The sequence below is a fragment of the Dunckerocampus dactyliophorus genome, chromosome 4, assembly GCF_027744805.1.
Source record: "Dunckerocampus dactyliophorus isolate RoL2022-P2 chromosome 4, RoL_Ddac_1.1, whole genome shotgun sequence".
Classification (NCBI taxonomy): domain Eukaryota; kingdom Metazoa; phylum Chordata; class Actinopteri; order Syngnathiformes; family Syngnathidae; genus Dunckerocampus; species Dunckerocampus dactyliophorus.
The window spans coordinates 8903354-8919363 of record NC_072822.1 but is presented as its reverse complement, the minus strand read 5'-3'; the positions used below and the strand labels follow the sequence as shown (position 1 = coordinate 8919363).

The window sequence follows — 16010 nt, the reverse complement described above, 5'->3', positions numbered from 1 at the left end:
TCAGATGCTCCCAAGTTGTTTTTGTCCTCCTCAGTTATATTACACCAAAGTACAATCATTGTTCATCTAATAAAAATGCAAATGACATCTTTTGCGGTTTTAAAGCAGCTGTATGGACAATGGAAAGACATTCCAAAACATCTGTTGGGATTCTGAATTACTCATGAATATTTAAAGTACAGCAGAAAATAAATTGTCTGTGGAGGTACCAGGAGAGAGGAGATAAAGAGAAGATGCAGACAACGTTGGAAGTTAAGCAAGACAAACAAAACACAACATGCATAATAGTGCGAGCGTGAAAGATGGAAAACGTGCAAAACCCCCCCCCCAAAAAACAGTAGATACTCTGTTTGTCTTCATTCTCGTGTCACGGCAACTTTTATTTATGTAAAACGTGGCCTTGAGCTCTGTCACGTCCCTTCGTCAATACTGGTACTCAAGAGCCAGAGTCGTTGACAGGATTCATTAATAAATGGATTCAATGCCACAAGTGTAATATATTTTTTATTTAATCATTTAAACTGCTCAGAGGCCGCACGGTGGCCTGGTGGTTAGCATGTTGGCAACACAGTCAGGAGATCGGGAAGATCTGGGTTCCAATCTCCGTTGGGCATCTCTTTGTGGAATTTGCATGTTGTCCATGTGCGTGCATGGGTTTTCTCCAGGTAACACGGTTTCCTCCCACATAAAAAAAACAACAACATGCATGTTAGGTTAAATTGTCCATAGGTATGAATATGAGTGTGAATGGTTCTTTTGTCTATATGTGCCCTGCAATTGAGTAGCGATCAGTCCAGGGTGTACCCTGCCTCTCGCCTGAAGTCAACTGGGATAGGCTCCAGCATACCCGCGACCTTAGTGAGGATAAGCGGCATACAAGATTGATGGATGGACTGCTCAGAATTGGCAGCTTTGTAAAAAGCATTATGAGAGTCAGACTGATTGGTCTGCTGATCAGCCAGACAGTAACAGAAATAGGCAGTAAACCACACAGCAACATTCAAAGAACATTACTGGCCCCAAAACAAGGCTAATAAAGATAAGTCAAGTAGATTTAGCTACATGTAAAAAAAATTAAATAAAAATATATCTACTTTCTTTTGAGAGAGGAAAGTCTGAGGGAGAGCAGAAAATTCTAGAACAGCAGATATTTATAAAGGTTTTACATACTATGTTAAAACGTAAATGCGAGAAACAGGAAGCAAGTAACTTTTTTGGGGTTAGACCAACAAAGACCTTGAGATGATTAGAAATAATCATTGAAACTAGATTTTAGAGTTGTATTACAATTTTTTTATGTATATGAATATGTTGAAGTGTGACTATATAGTGTAAGAATTTGTGTCTAAAATCTATTTTATACACCTTTTCAAATATGTTCTTTTCATTTTTTTTTGTCTATCTTGACAACTGCATAGCAACAACAACATCAAAAACAATAATACACTATTTTAGAGTGTTTATAAGTGATTGAGAGTAGGGGAGGCGCTATGTTATTTTGATAAAGAGAGGCTCACCGTCTCACTTTAAAATCCCCTGCCTAAGGCACTAGACTTTAAAAAAAAATAAAAATAAAAAAAAAATTAAATGTAATTGCCATCTGTCACACAACAGGAAATGCAGTGTAACTTGATATTTGAATGCAGGGTACTAATTTGTGTAACTCCCCACTCCACTTAATTTCAAGCTTTTCCTAAACCAGTTTCTCTGTTTGCAGTGTGAAAATGTTGGGATAGGTGAAATACCTAGTTGACACATCCCATCACTCCTGTCAATCTGGACGGCTGGGAGCATCTGTGTGGGGAGCGAGACAGGGAGAGAGAGAGAGAGAGAGAGAGCGAGAGAGAGAAACGGAGGAAAACGAGTGAAAAGAGAGGAAGAGGGTGAGGCAGAAGGGATGGGTCAAAGACAGGAAGGAGCAGGGAAGTGAGAACAGTTAATTGGACACATGATTTATTAATAACAAAATTGATTAGTGAATGATTATTATTAGTGACTGCAAGGTGTATTTTACAGCACACAATGCTGAAATAATAATTAACTAACAGCGTGTCCATGTGATTTTTTTTTTGCAAAGTAATTTTAAAAAGGCTAGCAGAAAAGAAAAGTTGCAAGTTAAATGTTATTTTTACATTTCCTACAGTGGTAGTTAGCAGAATGTTGTACAATTCAGAAACAGACCAAAACTTTCGTCAAAATATGCCTCAAAAGTCTGTCTTTTGCTTCTTCTTTGAATTTTATACAATACTTGTTCCAAAAGAAGATGAGGAGAGAGAACATGAGAAGAGGAGGATCTTAACAAGGGTGAGTGTGTGGATTTTCATGTTGTACAGTGGATTAACTTCTTTTTACAACTGTAAAAATGTATATATATATATTTTTTTAAATCATCCATCCATCTATTTTCTATGCCGCTTATCCCTAACTAGGGTCGCGGGTTTGCTGCAGCTTATCCCAGCTGACTTTGGGCAAGAGGCAGGGTACACCCTGGACTGGTCGCCAGTCAATGGCAGGGCACATGTAGACAAAACCATTCACACTCGCATTCATACCTATGGACAATTTAGAGTCGCCAATTAACCTAACATGCATGTTTTTGGAATGTAGGAGGAAACCGGAGGACCTGGAGAAAAACCACGCATGTACGGGGAGACCATGCAAGCTCCACACAGATATGCCCAACGGACATTCGAACCCAGATCTTCCCGACATACAAATGAATGCAGTAGCTTGTAGCTACACGGTCACCGCTGCTTCCTCAAACTACGGCGTCGGCTGAGGGTCCAAACAGGGTGTGTGCACGTTAAGCACGCGTCAAAAATAATGGTGACGTTAACGGACACGCGTCAATTTTTTTTTTACTTTGACAGCCCTAATATAAATACATACAAATGAAAAGGATAAATGAACATTTAATAGGTTACTTTTACCTTCATTGAAAACGTGCAAAGACACAATTTGGCAGCAAGATCAACACCTCCCTCTTCAATACCACCTTCCTGTTTTCTCAGTTATTTATTGAATTCAATTTCTCACCTTCTTTATCAAAATACTGGCACTTGCAATTTTCTTTACCTCCTTTTTGTGTTATTGAGGTGAGAAACACTATTGAATTCAAGAAATAACTCATGACAAAACAGGAAGGTGTTGTTGATCTTCATTAATCAATTTATATGTTGTTTATAAATTGTAAACATGTATGTAAAACTATAAAAACATGTTTTGTTTTGACATTTCTGGCTTTCTGGAAAGGATTAATTGGATTAATTTACGTTTTTCTTGCACAAGAGACAAAAAGAGGTAATGATGCAATTCTCCAATAATACATGAACATTCCAGAGCACTTTTAAGCCGCAAAAATAGCTACAAGGTGGCAGAAGTGCATTTGATAAGAGCTGGGCAGGTATCATGTTAACCGACAAATCACACATGACAGTAAGGAGCAAGTGAAAGAGAGCGTGGAGGAGAGTAGCATGCAGAAGGTTATGCATTGTAGGGAAAGTAACACATGCAAACGCACACACAGTACAGTTCCAAATGCGAAAATTTATAATAGTTCATGGTGTTATATTTGTAAATAAATTGTTATTTTGATGCAAAACAACCCCTTTTTTGCGTTGTTTATGTTGTCCTATAGCTGTTTAGATATTTCAGCTGTCATAAATGCAAAAAAATATTTGTGTCAAAGTGAAAGTTATGCTTGAACTGTATCCTTTCACAAAGAGCTGGTTTTCTCATTTTTTCTAGCCGGGAACTGATATTTTCTTGAAAACTACAGTCAAACTTGTCTATAGCGGCCACTAGAGGGAGTCTGCAAAAGTGGCCGCTATAGACAGGTGGTCTCTATAGACAGGTTGGCGTCCAGTTTGAATGTTGACCACGAGGGAAAAAAAAGAAAAAAAAAGGGAAATAATAATAATAATAATGTTGACCAGTAGAGGGCACTGCGGACTGCGGATAAAAGTTGTACAGCACTACTAGGCTTGTTATTATCATGGTTCATGGTTCATGGTTTTAATTCATCCTGAACATGCATATGTGTCAAACAGTAGCACATCACATAGTACAATTCACAATTTTGCATGTCCAAAAAGGAGTAGGAAGAAGCAAAGCTTATTTAATCCTACCCCTCATCAGTTTCACATCAGTTGCAATACATTTATTCACCTCTTGTTCTTCCAAGTGTACTTTGTAGGTCTACATGACAATGTAGTGCAATTATAGCCAAGGTTTTTACTTACTAAAAGGAAGCTAGAGGCTTAATAATAACTGATAGAATATATCCACGACCCACAGAACAAAGCTGTGCTAGTAATGTCTTACGCTTGTTTTTAATATTTTACTTTTTATACGGCAGAGTCATTACAGCTTTAGTTCATCAGGAAGTGACGGGAAGTGACGGTGGGCGTCCCGAGCAGGAGAGCTAGGCTCAGTGCTAGCTGTGAGTTTGGAGAGAGTTGGGAAGTGTGTTTATGTTGGCGTGGAGGTAAAGTCCCGCAGTGTTCTCCGCTGTTAATAAAGCCATTAAAGTGCATCAACGACGTGAGTCTCTCCTTCCCCACAACAAGCGGCATTACAGTATTGACCAGTGCACACCAGGAAATAAACGGTGTCATTTCTTACAGGCATTGGCTGGACAGCTATGTAGTGGGGCTTGTTTAACCTTTGCCTTGTGGGCAAGCAGGAAGGAGAGACGATGCTGAGAGATGTGTGTGTGTTCTGAGCTGCTGTCTGGTGGCCGCGTTCAATAAATAAAGTTGGCAGAAGCAACAGGAGAAGTTTCCTTCTTTGCTTCGGAGCTGAATAACACTGTCAAGTTAACGGACTAGTAGCGAACGGAAAAGAAGACGGCTTTGTTTGTGTCGAATACAGAAGATGAGGACTTTCATGGATTTGTGGATGAGGATTGATGAAAAATAACGTGAGTACATTCTAAAATACTTCAATTAAGTACAACCCAACTCAGTTTTGCTCCTGCTGCCGCATGCATGCTAGCGTATGTTTTTTTTATTGTAGCGTCGCTGGGAGCACGTCCTGTTCCCAGCCTACTTTGCAGTAATGTTTTGGTGCAAATGCTTTTAAAGTTACATGTTTGACCAGGAAATAGCAAGCTCAAAAGAAGACGGCTTTTTTATGTGGAACAACTGACAGTTTGTGTGGATCTTGTGAATGATTGTGACTGAGCTAGGACTCAGTAATTAAAGTCTACACACGACAGCTTCATTGATTCAAAAACAAAACTTTTTCGTGCATGAAGCTTCTACTTGAGTTGGTATTTTGGCCACTATATGCAGGCAGATATTGACCAAGGGAGACAAAATGGGTGGCCGCTGGCCGCGTTGGACAGGTGACTGCTATACACAGGGTCTATAACATGTAAATTTGCTGGGGGGGAATTTTCAGTGGCTGCTATAGGCAGGTGGCCGCTAAGACAGGTTTGACTGTACCTATGATCTACTGCTGATTACCAGAGAAAGGAAAATGGCAGAAACAAGCGTTTTTCTGATGAAAGATGGGAGGTCTAAATCTTTCTTTTGGTAGGTTCCATGTTTATATAGCCATAGAACACAATATTCTGAGTGCCTTGAAAGATCCATCAAAATCGTCGAAAATGTACAAAATGAGTTGTCTTTTGAAAAATGGCTGTGATTGAATGAGATAATAATAATAAAGAATTTAAAAGAAAAAAAGTTTTGTCTTTAAACACAAAAAACTTGAAAAAAAAAATTGACTGAAATCGTAGTCTAAATACCGAGGTACAGACAGTTCCATTGGTTACAGTTACACCCCTAGCAGCGACAACATAACCAATGTTAGGTAATAGCGGTAAGAAGGCGGAACAGAGTGTGTTGAACCTTACAGGTATGAGTTAGTAGGCTTATTGGCCACCCATGTCCATGAATCTGCTAATTATAATCATTAACTCTAAAATATTAAAGTAAAAATTTCTGAATGGTAAAATTCAGTATTACTCAACCTTTTATTCTACTACTTTTTGTAGTGACTCATAAGAGTAATCCCTGTACAATGCCACTTCAGTAGAAAACAAAAACCTAAAACCTACGTTATTTTATGCCTGTTGATGGATGACATCGCATGAAGCAAAGGAGGAGCATGACACAGTCTAGTTGCCTAACAGAGCATCCCAGCAGCCTCTGGGTGTGTGAGCCTCTGGCGAGTCATGTGCAAACACCACTAATCCACTTCCGCCTGATAGGCAGAATCACTTTCAGAGTCTTCTGTGTGATGGGGTAGCAGCTGACAGGAAATTCATCCATGCACGAGACAAGTATGAGGAAAACGTGATGAGACCAAAACAGAACCGAAAGTGGGCATGTGTCATTGAGTAACTGAGGCAACAGCCATTGATTAGAGGTTAATAGATAGCCCAAAAAAGCAGGGGAACAGCTCAAAGACAGTTGAGCAAGGGCAATGATTAAACAAGGGTGTGGTGGTAATTTGACAAGACAGGCTGGCACACGTTGTCTACCTGGAAGTGTAACCATGGCAACTGGATGCTGAAGCATGACGAAGCATGACGAAGGACTTCACGCCAATGTTTGTGTTGGGTAAGTGGCACAGCAGTTTAAAAAGCCTGCCTACCCATCTTTAGAAGGATGCTGTAAAACCTCTGCCTTCAATGACAAAAGAAAATTATGCCTCCAAACTGCACAAAACTGTGTAGGTCAGTGTTAAATACTGTATAGTGGGTTTCCTAATGTTTCCATAGTTAGCAGCTGTAAAAGTCAGAGTGTTGACATCCTCCCACATGGAGTAAAAGTCAACACAAATACCTGCTGCAGTCATTTCAAATGCAGTGATCTTAATATAAGTGGATAAGGAAATTAGGGAGTGGTTCATATTTATACCCACAAGGCTCAACGGTAATCGGACGGCTATCAGTACAAACAATCACAATGCACGTCCCTGTATATATGTGTGTGGGTCTGTAACTTCACATCAAGTTAAGAGTCCATGTGAAGGCATTGTATTTCGCAGTGAGGGGGGAGACAAAACGGCTGCAAGGTCATGTTTACATTGATGAGCTCTCTGACAGTGGAGCAGAGGTGAAATATCTCACATTTTGTTAAAAGGACAATTTTAGCTGCCAATTCTATCCTTTAACCCTACGGTCCCAAACTCTCTGAGCTCATGGACCCGCTCTTGTTCTGTCAAGCCCCCAACGAACTGACCGAACGGGTCGAGGGTCAAAAGTTATAGTAATGTCATGCCAATCAATGTATAAAACAAAGCACTTGAATGAACAAAATTGAACAAAATGGATACTCACTCACCATCTGTACAATAATCATTTGGTTTGAAGAGACAGGTGCAGCGTGTTTTTACTGGATTGGAGGATGGAATGGCAACAATGTCTTCAATGCCATTGTGGAAAGCTCTGGGTAGTTACTTTTTTATCCAAAAAGACGAGACAACCAACTTCTCCCCACACACAACAAACAAACTTTTGTCGAGTCACTAGTCAACAATAGGAACACTCACAGATAATATTTAAGCTTACTAGACTAAATTAATATTAAGTCCCATCAAAAGGCAAACAAAATAAATCCATCCTATAAATCAAGCTCCTAGCCACGCAGCCTGCCCTTCACAAACATTAGGGCGTGTCACTGTAATAGGATACCACCATTCATGAAATTTCTTCCCTCCTAGAAAATCTGCGATCAATTCTAAGTGGTGTTATTGTAAAGTGGAAACGTTTAACAGACGGCTGCAAAGAGCAGAGTCCTCCTAACCAGGATTATGTAATACAGATACTATGTATCAGTCTGAAAGAAAAATCTGGAATGCTAACACCTGGAGAATGTTTTTCCGCTCCCCAATTGATCTTCCAATTAGCAATCAATAAACAATGTCTTACACAAACCTGCCAAACGTGAAGACATTTTAAAAAAACACCCCTGTGCCCATGGTCTGCATTTTGGACACCCCTGCTCTTTTTTTAAATTCTTAAGCCTGAATTATGCTGTAAACTACACAGGCTGACTCCTCCCCCTCTAAACTCTCTGGCATAGCTTGATGCACACCTCCAAAAAATTCCAACATTGCTGTCAGAAGGACCAGCATAGTGATGAGGCTGAAGCATAATTCAGGCTTTAGCCACTGAAGGTCATGGAAGGCGGGTGTGACACAATAAAAAAGGTATTTTTCTTATAATCCTTGTATTTTTAATATCATTGTGTTTGTTACCTGTTGCCCTTTGGTGACTGATCTCAATGTACTGTATGTCTTGCACACGGCGCAAAACGCGTGATGAGGCAGCCTAATAATGAGGCATGACTATCTCTCTCTCAAAAGCTGTCGAGAAATTTTTGTGATTTCCGAAACTTTTGAGGCAGTTGTTCAGCCATGGCACATAACACGTAACTTTTTCTGTAATGGATTTGGAGAAATATGGTGGTTCGCTTAGGACACACGTTGCAACACGCGCATCAAATAGATGAATGAAACTATGATGAGTGGCTAACAACACCGTCTCAACATCTTAATTTTACCTTCTAAATGCTGCCTGCATTGACAGACAACAAGGGGTGCAAATGCAGTCAAATAGCAGGAGCAGCAGAGGTGACTGGCTCCCGCTTGCTTTCAGATATTGACTGAATGGAACTGAACACGCGCACTCTGCACAGCATTTGCTAGGAGTGGCAGCTGCAAGAGGCAATTATAAAAGGGAGTGCTCTGATTTGCCCAGAGCTTGTTAGTCCACCTCCAAACTCATTGAATGCACAAAATACAACAAAATGCATACCGGGACAGCACTGAAGCATACAAGCATAATTAAAAGTCAAAATGCATGCCAAGTTTGAAAAATGCATATATGTTGCTTTCATTACAAGACTTGACATGTTTTACTTTATCTGCTGTATCATGTAGATATGGCAGCATTTTGTGTTTGTTTCATCATGCAAGCAATTTGGTTCATGCATTGCATGGCAGGGCAAGCTTTTTTCACTGAGGGCCACATACATTAAAATGTAACTTTGATACACATGTGCATTGAAGATGTTAAAATTCTATGTATGCTTTTTGTTATAAGTGACAACGCAAATTAGTGTAATATCTAATAGCATATCTTAGACCTGTCACGATAATCAATAAATCACACGATGAATAAAAATGAAGTCTATAATTTTATTGGCTTCAATATATTGACATGTGCATGCATGTTTGTTCTCCTCCTCCATCTCTACCAAACAGGCTGGATGACAAGAGGTTGCATCTGTCTCAATACCTGGACGCTTTGGTTCTATAGCGGAATGAACTGAGTGAGTGAACCCTCCTGTCAGTCACAGTCTCTTTGTCCCAGTGGGGAGAGGTGGGCCGCTAGCAAGTGTGCACTCGCTAGCTGTGTGTGACCTGTCCTACACGATTCGAATACTTTCTTTGTGCCCGTTGTGTATAAAACACAATCCGCTGTCAATTTCAGCCCGTTTGCACATCGTCATTTTGTGACATAAAAAAGTTTGTGACAAAGACAATGACATAAGTAATACAAAACGGTGGAACTTACATTTGAGTCCCTAAGTATAACACCTCATTGTTGCACCAAATATTTTATACTTTGACAAAACTCTGACAAAATGTTACACCCCATTAAATGTAAACAGTGTATTCCACATACAACGTTGCAAAAAGTCAATCAAGCAAGTGTATATCCAAATGAGGTGACGTCTGTATTGACACATGAACTTCAGAGTATTTCCAGCTTATTTCTCTGCTTTTGTCAATATTCAAACAGCGAAAGTCATACTGATTCAAAATCTGTGCAATTTAGGATTAAATAAGCTTTGCTTCTTCCTTTTGTCCTTTTGGACATGAGGAACTGTGAACTGTAATACGTGATGTATTCCAAAGTAACCCTTATGCATGTTCAAATAAATTAAACCATTACAATATGCCGAAGGCCAATTAAAGCGAGATGTGAGCCGAATATGGCCCACAGGCCAAACTTTGAACATCACTGCTGTATTGTCTATGAAAGAGGTACTGTATTTCTTTAAATTATTTCAATACTTCTGTTTATTGTAGTCCTATAAGCCTGTCTGTCTCTTTGTCATGTACGATGTTTAGTACACTGTCACTGAAAGAGATTGCTAGTAACAAAAAAAAAAAATTGGTAAGAAACTAGATAAATTTATTTCAGTAGAAATTGCATGTGAATGCTGAAGCTGAACTCAATTGTAGAATGAATGCTGAAATATCTTAGAAATGTGTTGAAATCGATACACCGACTGAGCATTGAACAAGCGACCATCAGGTTGGGAGATGACCACTCTACGACCTGAGCAATGTCAAGTTTTGCACTCAGCTGCAGCTCTTTTTTTGGGGACTTAAATACTGCCACACAACCAACATCACTCCTGCTCCTTACGAAACAGGCTGGCACATGCTGTTGTTGTGATCATGTGGGATCTGCAAGCTGAATAGAAGTGCTGCTGTTGGATAAAAGTTCTGCCGTGGACTCTAGAATGGAATGTTTGTATCGCAGTGTATCCGGAGTATTGGAGTTTATATGCAGTAGATGCAGGCCGAAAAAACTCAGAAACTCTAATATAAAATTCAATAAACTCCGATAGTCCGATGTTTTTTTTTTTTGTTTTGTTTTTTTGCTGATATCGGACAGGGAAACCCCCAACAGTAAAGGTAATTGTAAAATAATTTTCTACCAGTAGGGGGTGGCAAATAAATTGCCCATTCATTTTCAATGGGAAAATTGTCACAGAAAATATTAAATTACATTTTTTAAAGTCCTGCTAGACAGCAGACATGTATTGAATGAGCAGACTATTTTGAGCGTCACACAATAATATAATGCTGGTGTGGATGTAGTTAAACAATTTGGTGGATTAAGTAGATGCACTTTATAGTCTAAACAAGGTATTTCTTGGTGTTTACTGTATTTCAATACTATAAGCTTGTCTCTTATTTCAGTTGAATTTTACATTAATTTCAAATATTTGTTATGTGGGAGACGTTTCACTGTACAGTAACTTATTCAAAGTCTCCACCTGCTATCACTTCCTCTTCCTTGTGATGTATCAGCAGCCCATCAAGATTGTGAAGTGGCAAAAACAAAGATTCAAGAAGTGCAGACAATAGTATGTAAAAAAAAAAAAATTAAAACAACTGATTTCATAAGAGCACTATGTAGGACATGATACTACTCAGGTTACAAAGCCACAAGGCTCCTGCTAGCTCGTATGATGCCAACTTGGACAGCGGGTGGCCCTCCCATGCGGCGCCGTGCAAACATATACATCACATGGAGAAAGCAGCACAGTGGGAGAGATGCTCAGATTTAGATCAGAGATTAGATCAGAGGTACAAAAGATGCTCAACCTCTGAATGTTCCACTCTTTTCTCACAGCAACACCAACCCCCACACAGCATGCTGCCTGCTGCAAATAAATGAGCAATGAAGTCTTGGACACCTTTCTCACAGGCCCATTGGCCTAAAAAAATGTAACTGTACACTGTTCCTATAAGTTACCACTTGACCTTCCCAGGCCTTGACCCTCCCACAGAGCCCAGCAGGCACACTTAAGAGATAGATAGATAAAATCCTTTAAGCCTAGCTCGAAGCAAGACACGTCAACATGCATCATCACGATTGGGCGATAGAATTCAAATCTCTTGTCATAGGCCAAATTTATTGCTTATAAATCGCCCATTCCTAGACAGAAGTATCTAGACACACATCGCTTACCTAATTAAATCAATCAATCTGACCCAGTCTTTCCCCCTGAATGTAACAAAGCAAGATACATAGAGGCATCCTTGGACGAGTCTGGTATTGTGGAACCCTGCACAGAACCCTGACTTCAAGCCCATCAAAACACATTTGGGAATGAACTGGAACAACTATGGTGAGCCAACCAACGACATTTTCTTCAAATTTTCCCTTCCGGAATGTGCAGTGATGTTATGGTCCAACACTTTTCTCTATCTAGTGCATGGGTTTTCTAAGTGTGAGGTGCAGCATCTTAAGAAAAATAGAGAAAAACATTTTTCACACCTGATAACTCAGTTATGTTGAAGGAAAACTGAAAAGACTTTTAATTCCTTTGGTGAGAGAGCCTAGTCTACTTTGTCCACAGAGTCTAGACACAGAGTGTAGTTTTTCAGGGAGTAAGAGGCCCCAAATGTATTATATTTTAGGGGTAGGTTTACTGTGCCACTGAAAATCCCTGGCCTACTGTATTCAAGTTCAAAGACAGTCTTACAGTTGAGAACAAGAGATTACGACAACACAATAGTATTGTGACATGATGGATTTGCTCTTCCCGAAGGGGGAAAGCACCATTTTATGCTGTATGAATCCACAACGACTGACTTTAATATTAGTAAACCTAAACAGATTTTTCCCCTTGAAAGGCAGCAGACAGAGGAAGACACCATGATACTTTATTAGACATTTGTCCTACCTTTGAAATTAACCAACAACTCGGGAAAGTCAAATTGTTTAAATGGGTCATTGTGGTGCGTGTGTGTGTGTATAAAAACAAACAAAAAAAATTAAGAGATAAGGTGAGCTCTGGAGAAGGTCGATACTGAGGCGGGGTCTCCAGACTAGCTCAAGTGATACCAGAGCAAAGTGATAAGCAATGGAAGGCTTTGAACAACCAACAAGGTTACCCAGAGCAACATGGAAACATGACTCCATATACGCTGAAAGAACAATGAAGTGTTACACACATTCTCTTAGCAGCCAGGTAAAGAGGATACTAACCAATCGCAGGGCATATTTAAAACAACAAAATCAATAAATTGACTATCAACATGAATCAAAAGCATAGAAATCTAAGTATCCATCTTAAAACACAATTTATTTGCTTGCTGTGTGTATCAAATTTTGATTTAACAATTTTTTGTATATTTCATTTCTATTTTTTTCCCCAATGTTATATTTGATTTATTGTAATGTACAACAAATCATCACAACTTAAAAAAAAAAACTAGTGGGTACAAAAAAGACAAACTTAAATCTTGAGCAAGGAAAGCAAAATTGAGCAAGGAACACAAACAATGTACTAGAATGAGCCAATTTAAGAAACAATACAAGCAGTTGATGTTTACAAAGTACAAGGTAGAAGAGTCCTGAACCATTGTGTACAAAATGCTATGTTTAATCACTCTTGCACTTACCATCTCTTCATGTATTGTGAGTTCATTGTCTGTACTCAATCATTATCCAACTAGGTCTCTGTCAACTATTAACCTTATCAGTATATATAATTATTATGCCTGTTACCTAAATTCATTACAGGAATTATAATTCTTGACTCCTATTGTACTATATTGTTATACTGCTTTACTACTCATTTTGCATTTATAAGTGGCAAGGGATACATTTGGAATACAGTTGGTGAACAATTTCCTGTTTATTTCATAATTTTAAAATATTTTATGTTTTGTTTGCCAATTTCTCTTTTTAAATTTATTTATGCGTTTTCTACTACTAACTAGCCCTGTCACAATAATCAATAAATCAATTAACCACACGACAAATAAAAAAAAAAAATTTTGCCGGCCTTGATAAATTGACATGTGAATGCGTGTTTGTGTTTCTCCTCTCTCTCGACCAAACTGGTTTCACTCCGTACATCTGTCTCAAAACACCCGGGTGTGTTGGTTCTATATCGGAATAAACGGAGTGAGTGAGCCCTCCTGTCAGTCATCCAGTCTCTTTGCTGCGCGCTAGCAGTGCCTGTTGTGTATAAAACACACCCTGATGTCATTTTCAGCCAGTTTGTGCATCGTCATTTTGTGACATGACATGAAAAATGTTGGGGGACTGTCGCTTTCGCCGTGGGCGGCCTCCTTTCCGGTTGCGGAGATGTCTCTGGGCCTGCTGGTGTGTGTCCCCCGGTGCCCGTCTACCCTTGTGGGGTGTGATCTCTCGCCGGTCTCGGGGGTTGGCTGTCCTCCGGCCTGCCGGCGCCCTGTTTCTGGTTGGGATTTCCTCTCTGGGGGGCTGGTCTTGTGCTGCCTGCCCCTGTGGGCCCGGTGGCTTTCTGGCGGGGAGGCTCGGCCTGACTATGTGGGGCGGAGATTGCTGGGTGGTGGGAGGCGACTATCGACTATGGGTGGTGCATTCTCAGTGACAATTACACGCTCACACACTCGTGCACCTTTATATACATGAAGACTTGCACACATACAGAGATACCTGTAGACACATACATATGCACACTCACAGTACATACAGTACGTACAGTATTTCCCCACATTGTGTGCATTACAGTTATTGTCATTCTGATCACTATCATAGTTAATAATTTCATTACTACTATTATGTGTGACTGTTTCAATACAGTATTTTCAATGTGGTTGTTGATATTATTTTGCCCTTTCCGTCAGTGTCTTTATAGCCATCACAGACATTTGCTGATATAGTCCTGTTTGTTTCTGTTGTCACAATTGTTGTTGCTGCTGTTGTCCTTGTCAGTCTTTTTTGTCCCCCTCTTATCCCCACACCCCTCTCTGTTTTCTTTTTTCTTGTTCTGTATCCCCTCCTGCTCCGACCCGGCCGCTCAAAATTTGCATAACAACAATACATCAAAGTCTAATAATTTCTGTATAACAGGGGAAGTGTATCTCACACTTTCCCCTGGCAGAGCAAATCTGTTGAGCACGTGAGAGCATTTAGATCAACAATACTATCTGCCCTAATGGCTGGACAGGACAAAAAAAAAACAACTGAAGTGACACTGATTCAAAACCAGGAATATTGTGATTGTGATTTTTATTTAAGTGCAATTGCAATTTTTTTTAATTTTTACCAAAAGAGCTCGAGAGTCAGTTTTATTTTTTTAAATACTCGAGAAATTAAACTGTCTTGCTTTTGATACGGTGTACTCGCATTATCATGCCATATATTATCATTACATTAGTGGAAAAATGTTGAGGATAATCTCGTTTATCAGCAATAATTTGTAGGACAATTATCATCCAGCAAAATTTGTTATCGTGACAGACCTAACAACTTTTTTTCCTCCACTTACAGCAAGCAAGACAAATTGACATTTAAAAAAAGAAAACACAACACACACTTCGGGTGTGTGTATAGGGTAGATAGACTGATTTTTGATTTTAGTTTAGTCTTAGTTTATTCCCCCCCCCATACACATACACACACACACACACACACACACACACACGCACACACACATTTGAAAGATGGTGCCAAATGGACACAAAAAGACCAATTTCCCTGAAATGGAAAAAGAACCCTTGCAAATTAATTAGGGATGCACTTTTCTCGGGCCGCCATTGGTCCAGCCATCACAACAACTGATTAAACTTTGATGAGGTTCTAATATGACTTGTTCCGCTATTCTCCCCAGACTGATTGTCCTGAGGCGTTGCTGTGCAGCATTCAAGAGTCTGCACAAAAGTCTCAACTGTGGCTTGACATCAAACTGCAAGATTCAAACAACGCTAACCTGCAAAGATGCCAGAAGTGGAATTTATATTTAATTTTCTCATGAGCTGCATATAGCTATCGTGTACCAAAATAAAATGATTTGGCTTCACACAGTTGCAACAAAAATGGCTTTTGCATAACCTGCAGTCCTCTCAGTCCGAGTGGGAGTGGTAGGTTTTTTTAGGTTCTGTGTCCTTCTTCCCCACTCCATTTGAAACACTTTAAGTTTAGCTTGCTAGTTAAGCTCGGTAATGCTATGCTAGCAGCGGCCGTCTCTTATGTTCCTGCAGTGATACCGTAGCTTGCGCAATATGATGTAAACAGAGTGTAAATGTGTCTATTGGGGTGTTATTTCATATCTGCAGAGCTCTCTATTACAAGCTGTACATAGAAAGTCATAAACAGGTTTTCAATGCTCCACCTATGAAAATATTCTGTTTATTATTAATGACCCTTTGCGGAAATTCATTTATCGCGGTCGCGTCTGGAAATAAATTTTCCACGATAAACGAGAAATGCCTGTATTTTCATCATTGGATGTTACCTCACGGCTATTAAATAA

General features: G+C 39.5%; 1 protein-coding gene across 4 annotated transcripts in view; it reads right to left on the bottom strand.

Annotated features, from left to right (window-relative positions):
• slc23a2 (solute carrier family 23 member 2) overlaps window positions 1-16010 on the bottom strand; it is a 58056-nt gene that overhangs the window by 27736 nt on the left and 14310 nt on the right. For 2 of the 4 annotated variants that reach the window (XM_054774961.1, XM_054774962.1), the window contains exon 2: window positions 1746-1794. The exons of the other annotated variants lie outside the window; for them this stretch is intronic. In XM_054774961.1, the coding sequence (XP_054630936.1) occupies window positions 1746-1794 (49 nt within the window). The remainder of the gene's footprint in view (window positions 1-1745; window positions 1795-16010) is intronic. 4 annotated transcript variants of the gene reach the window in all.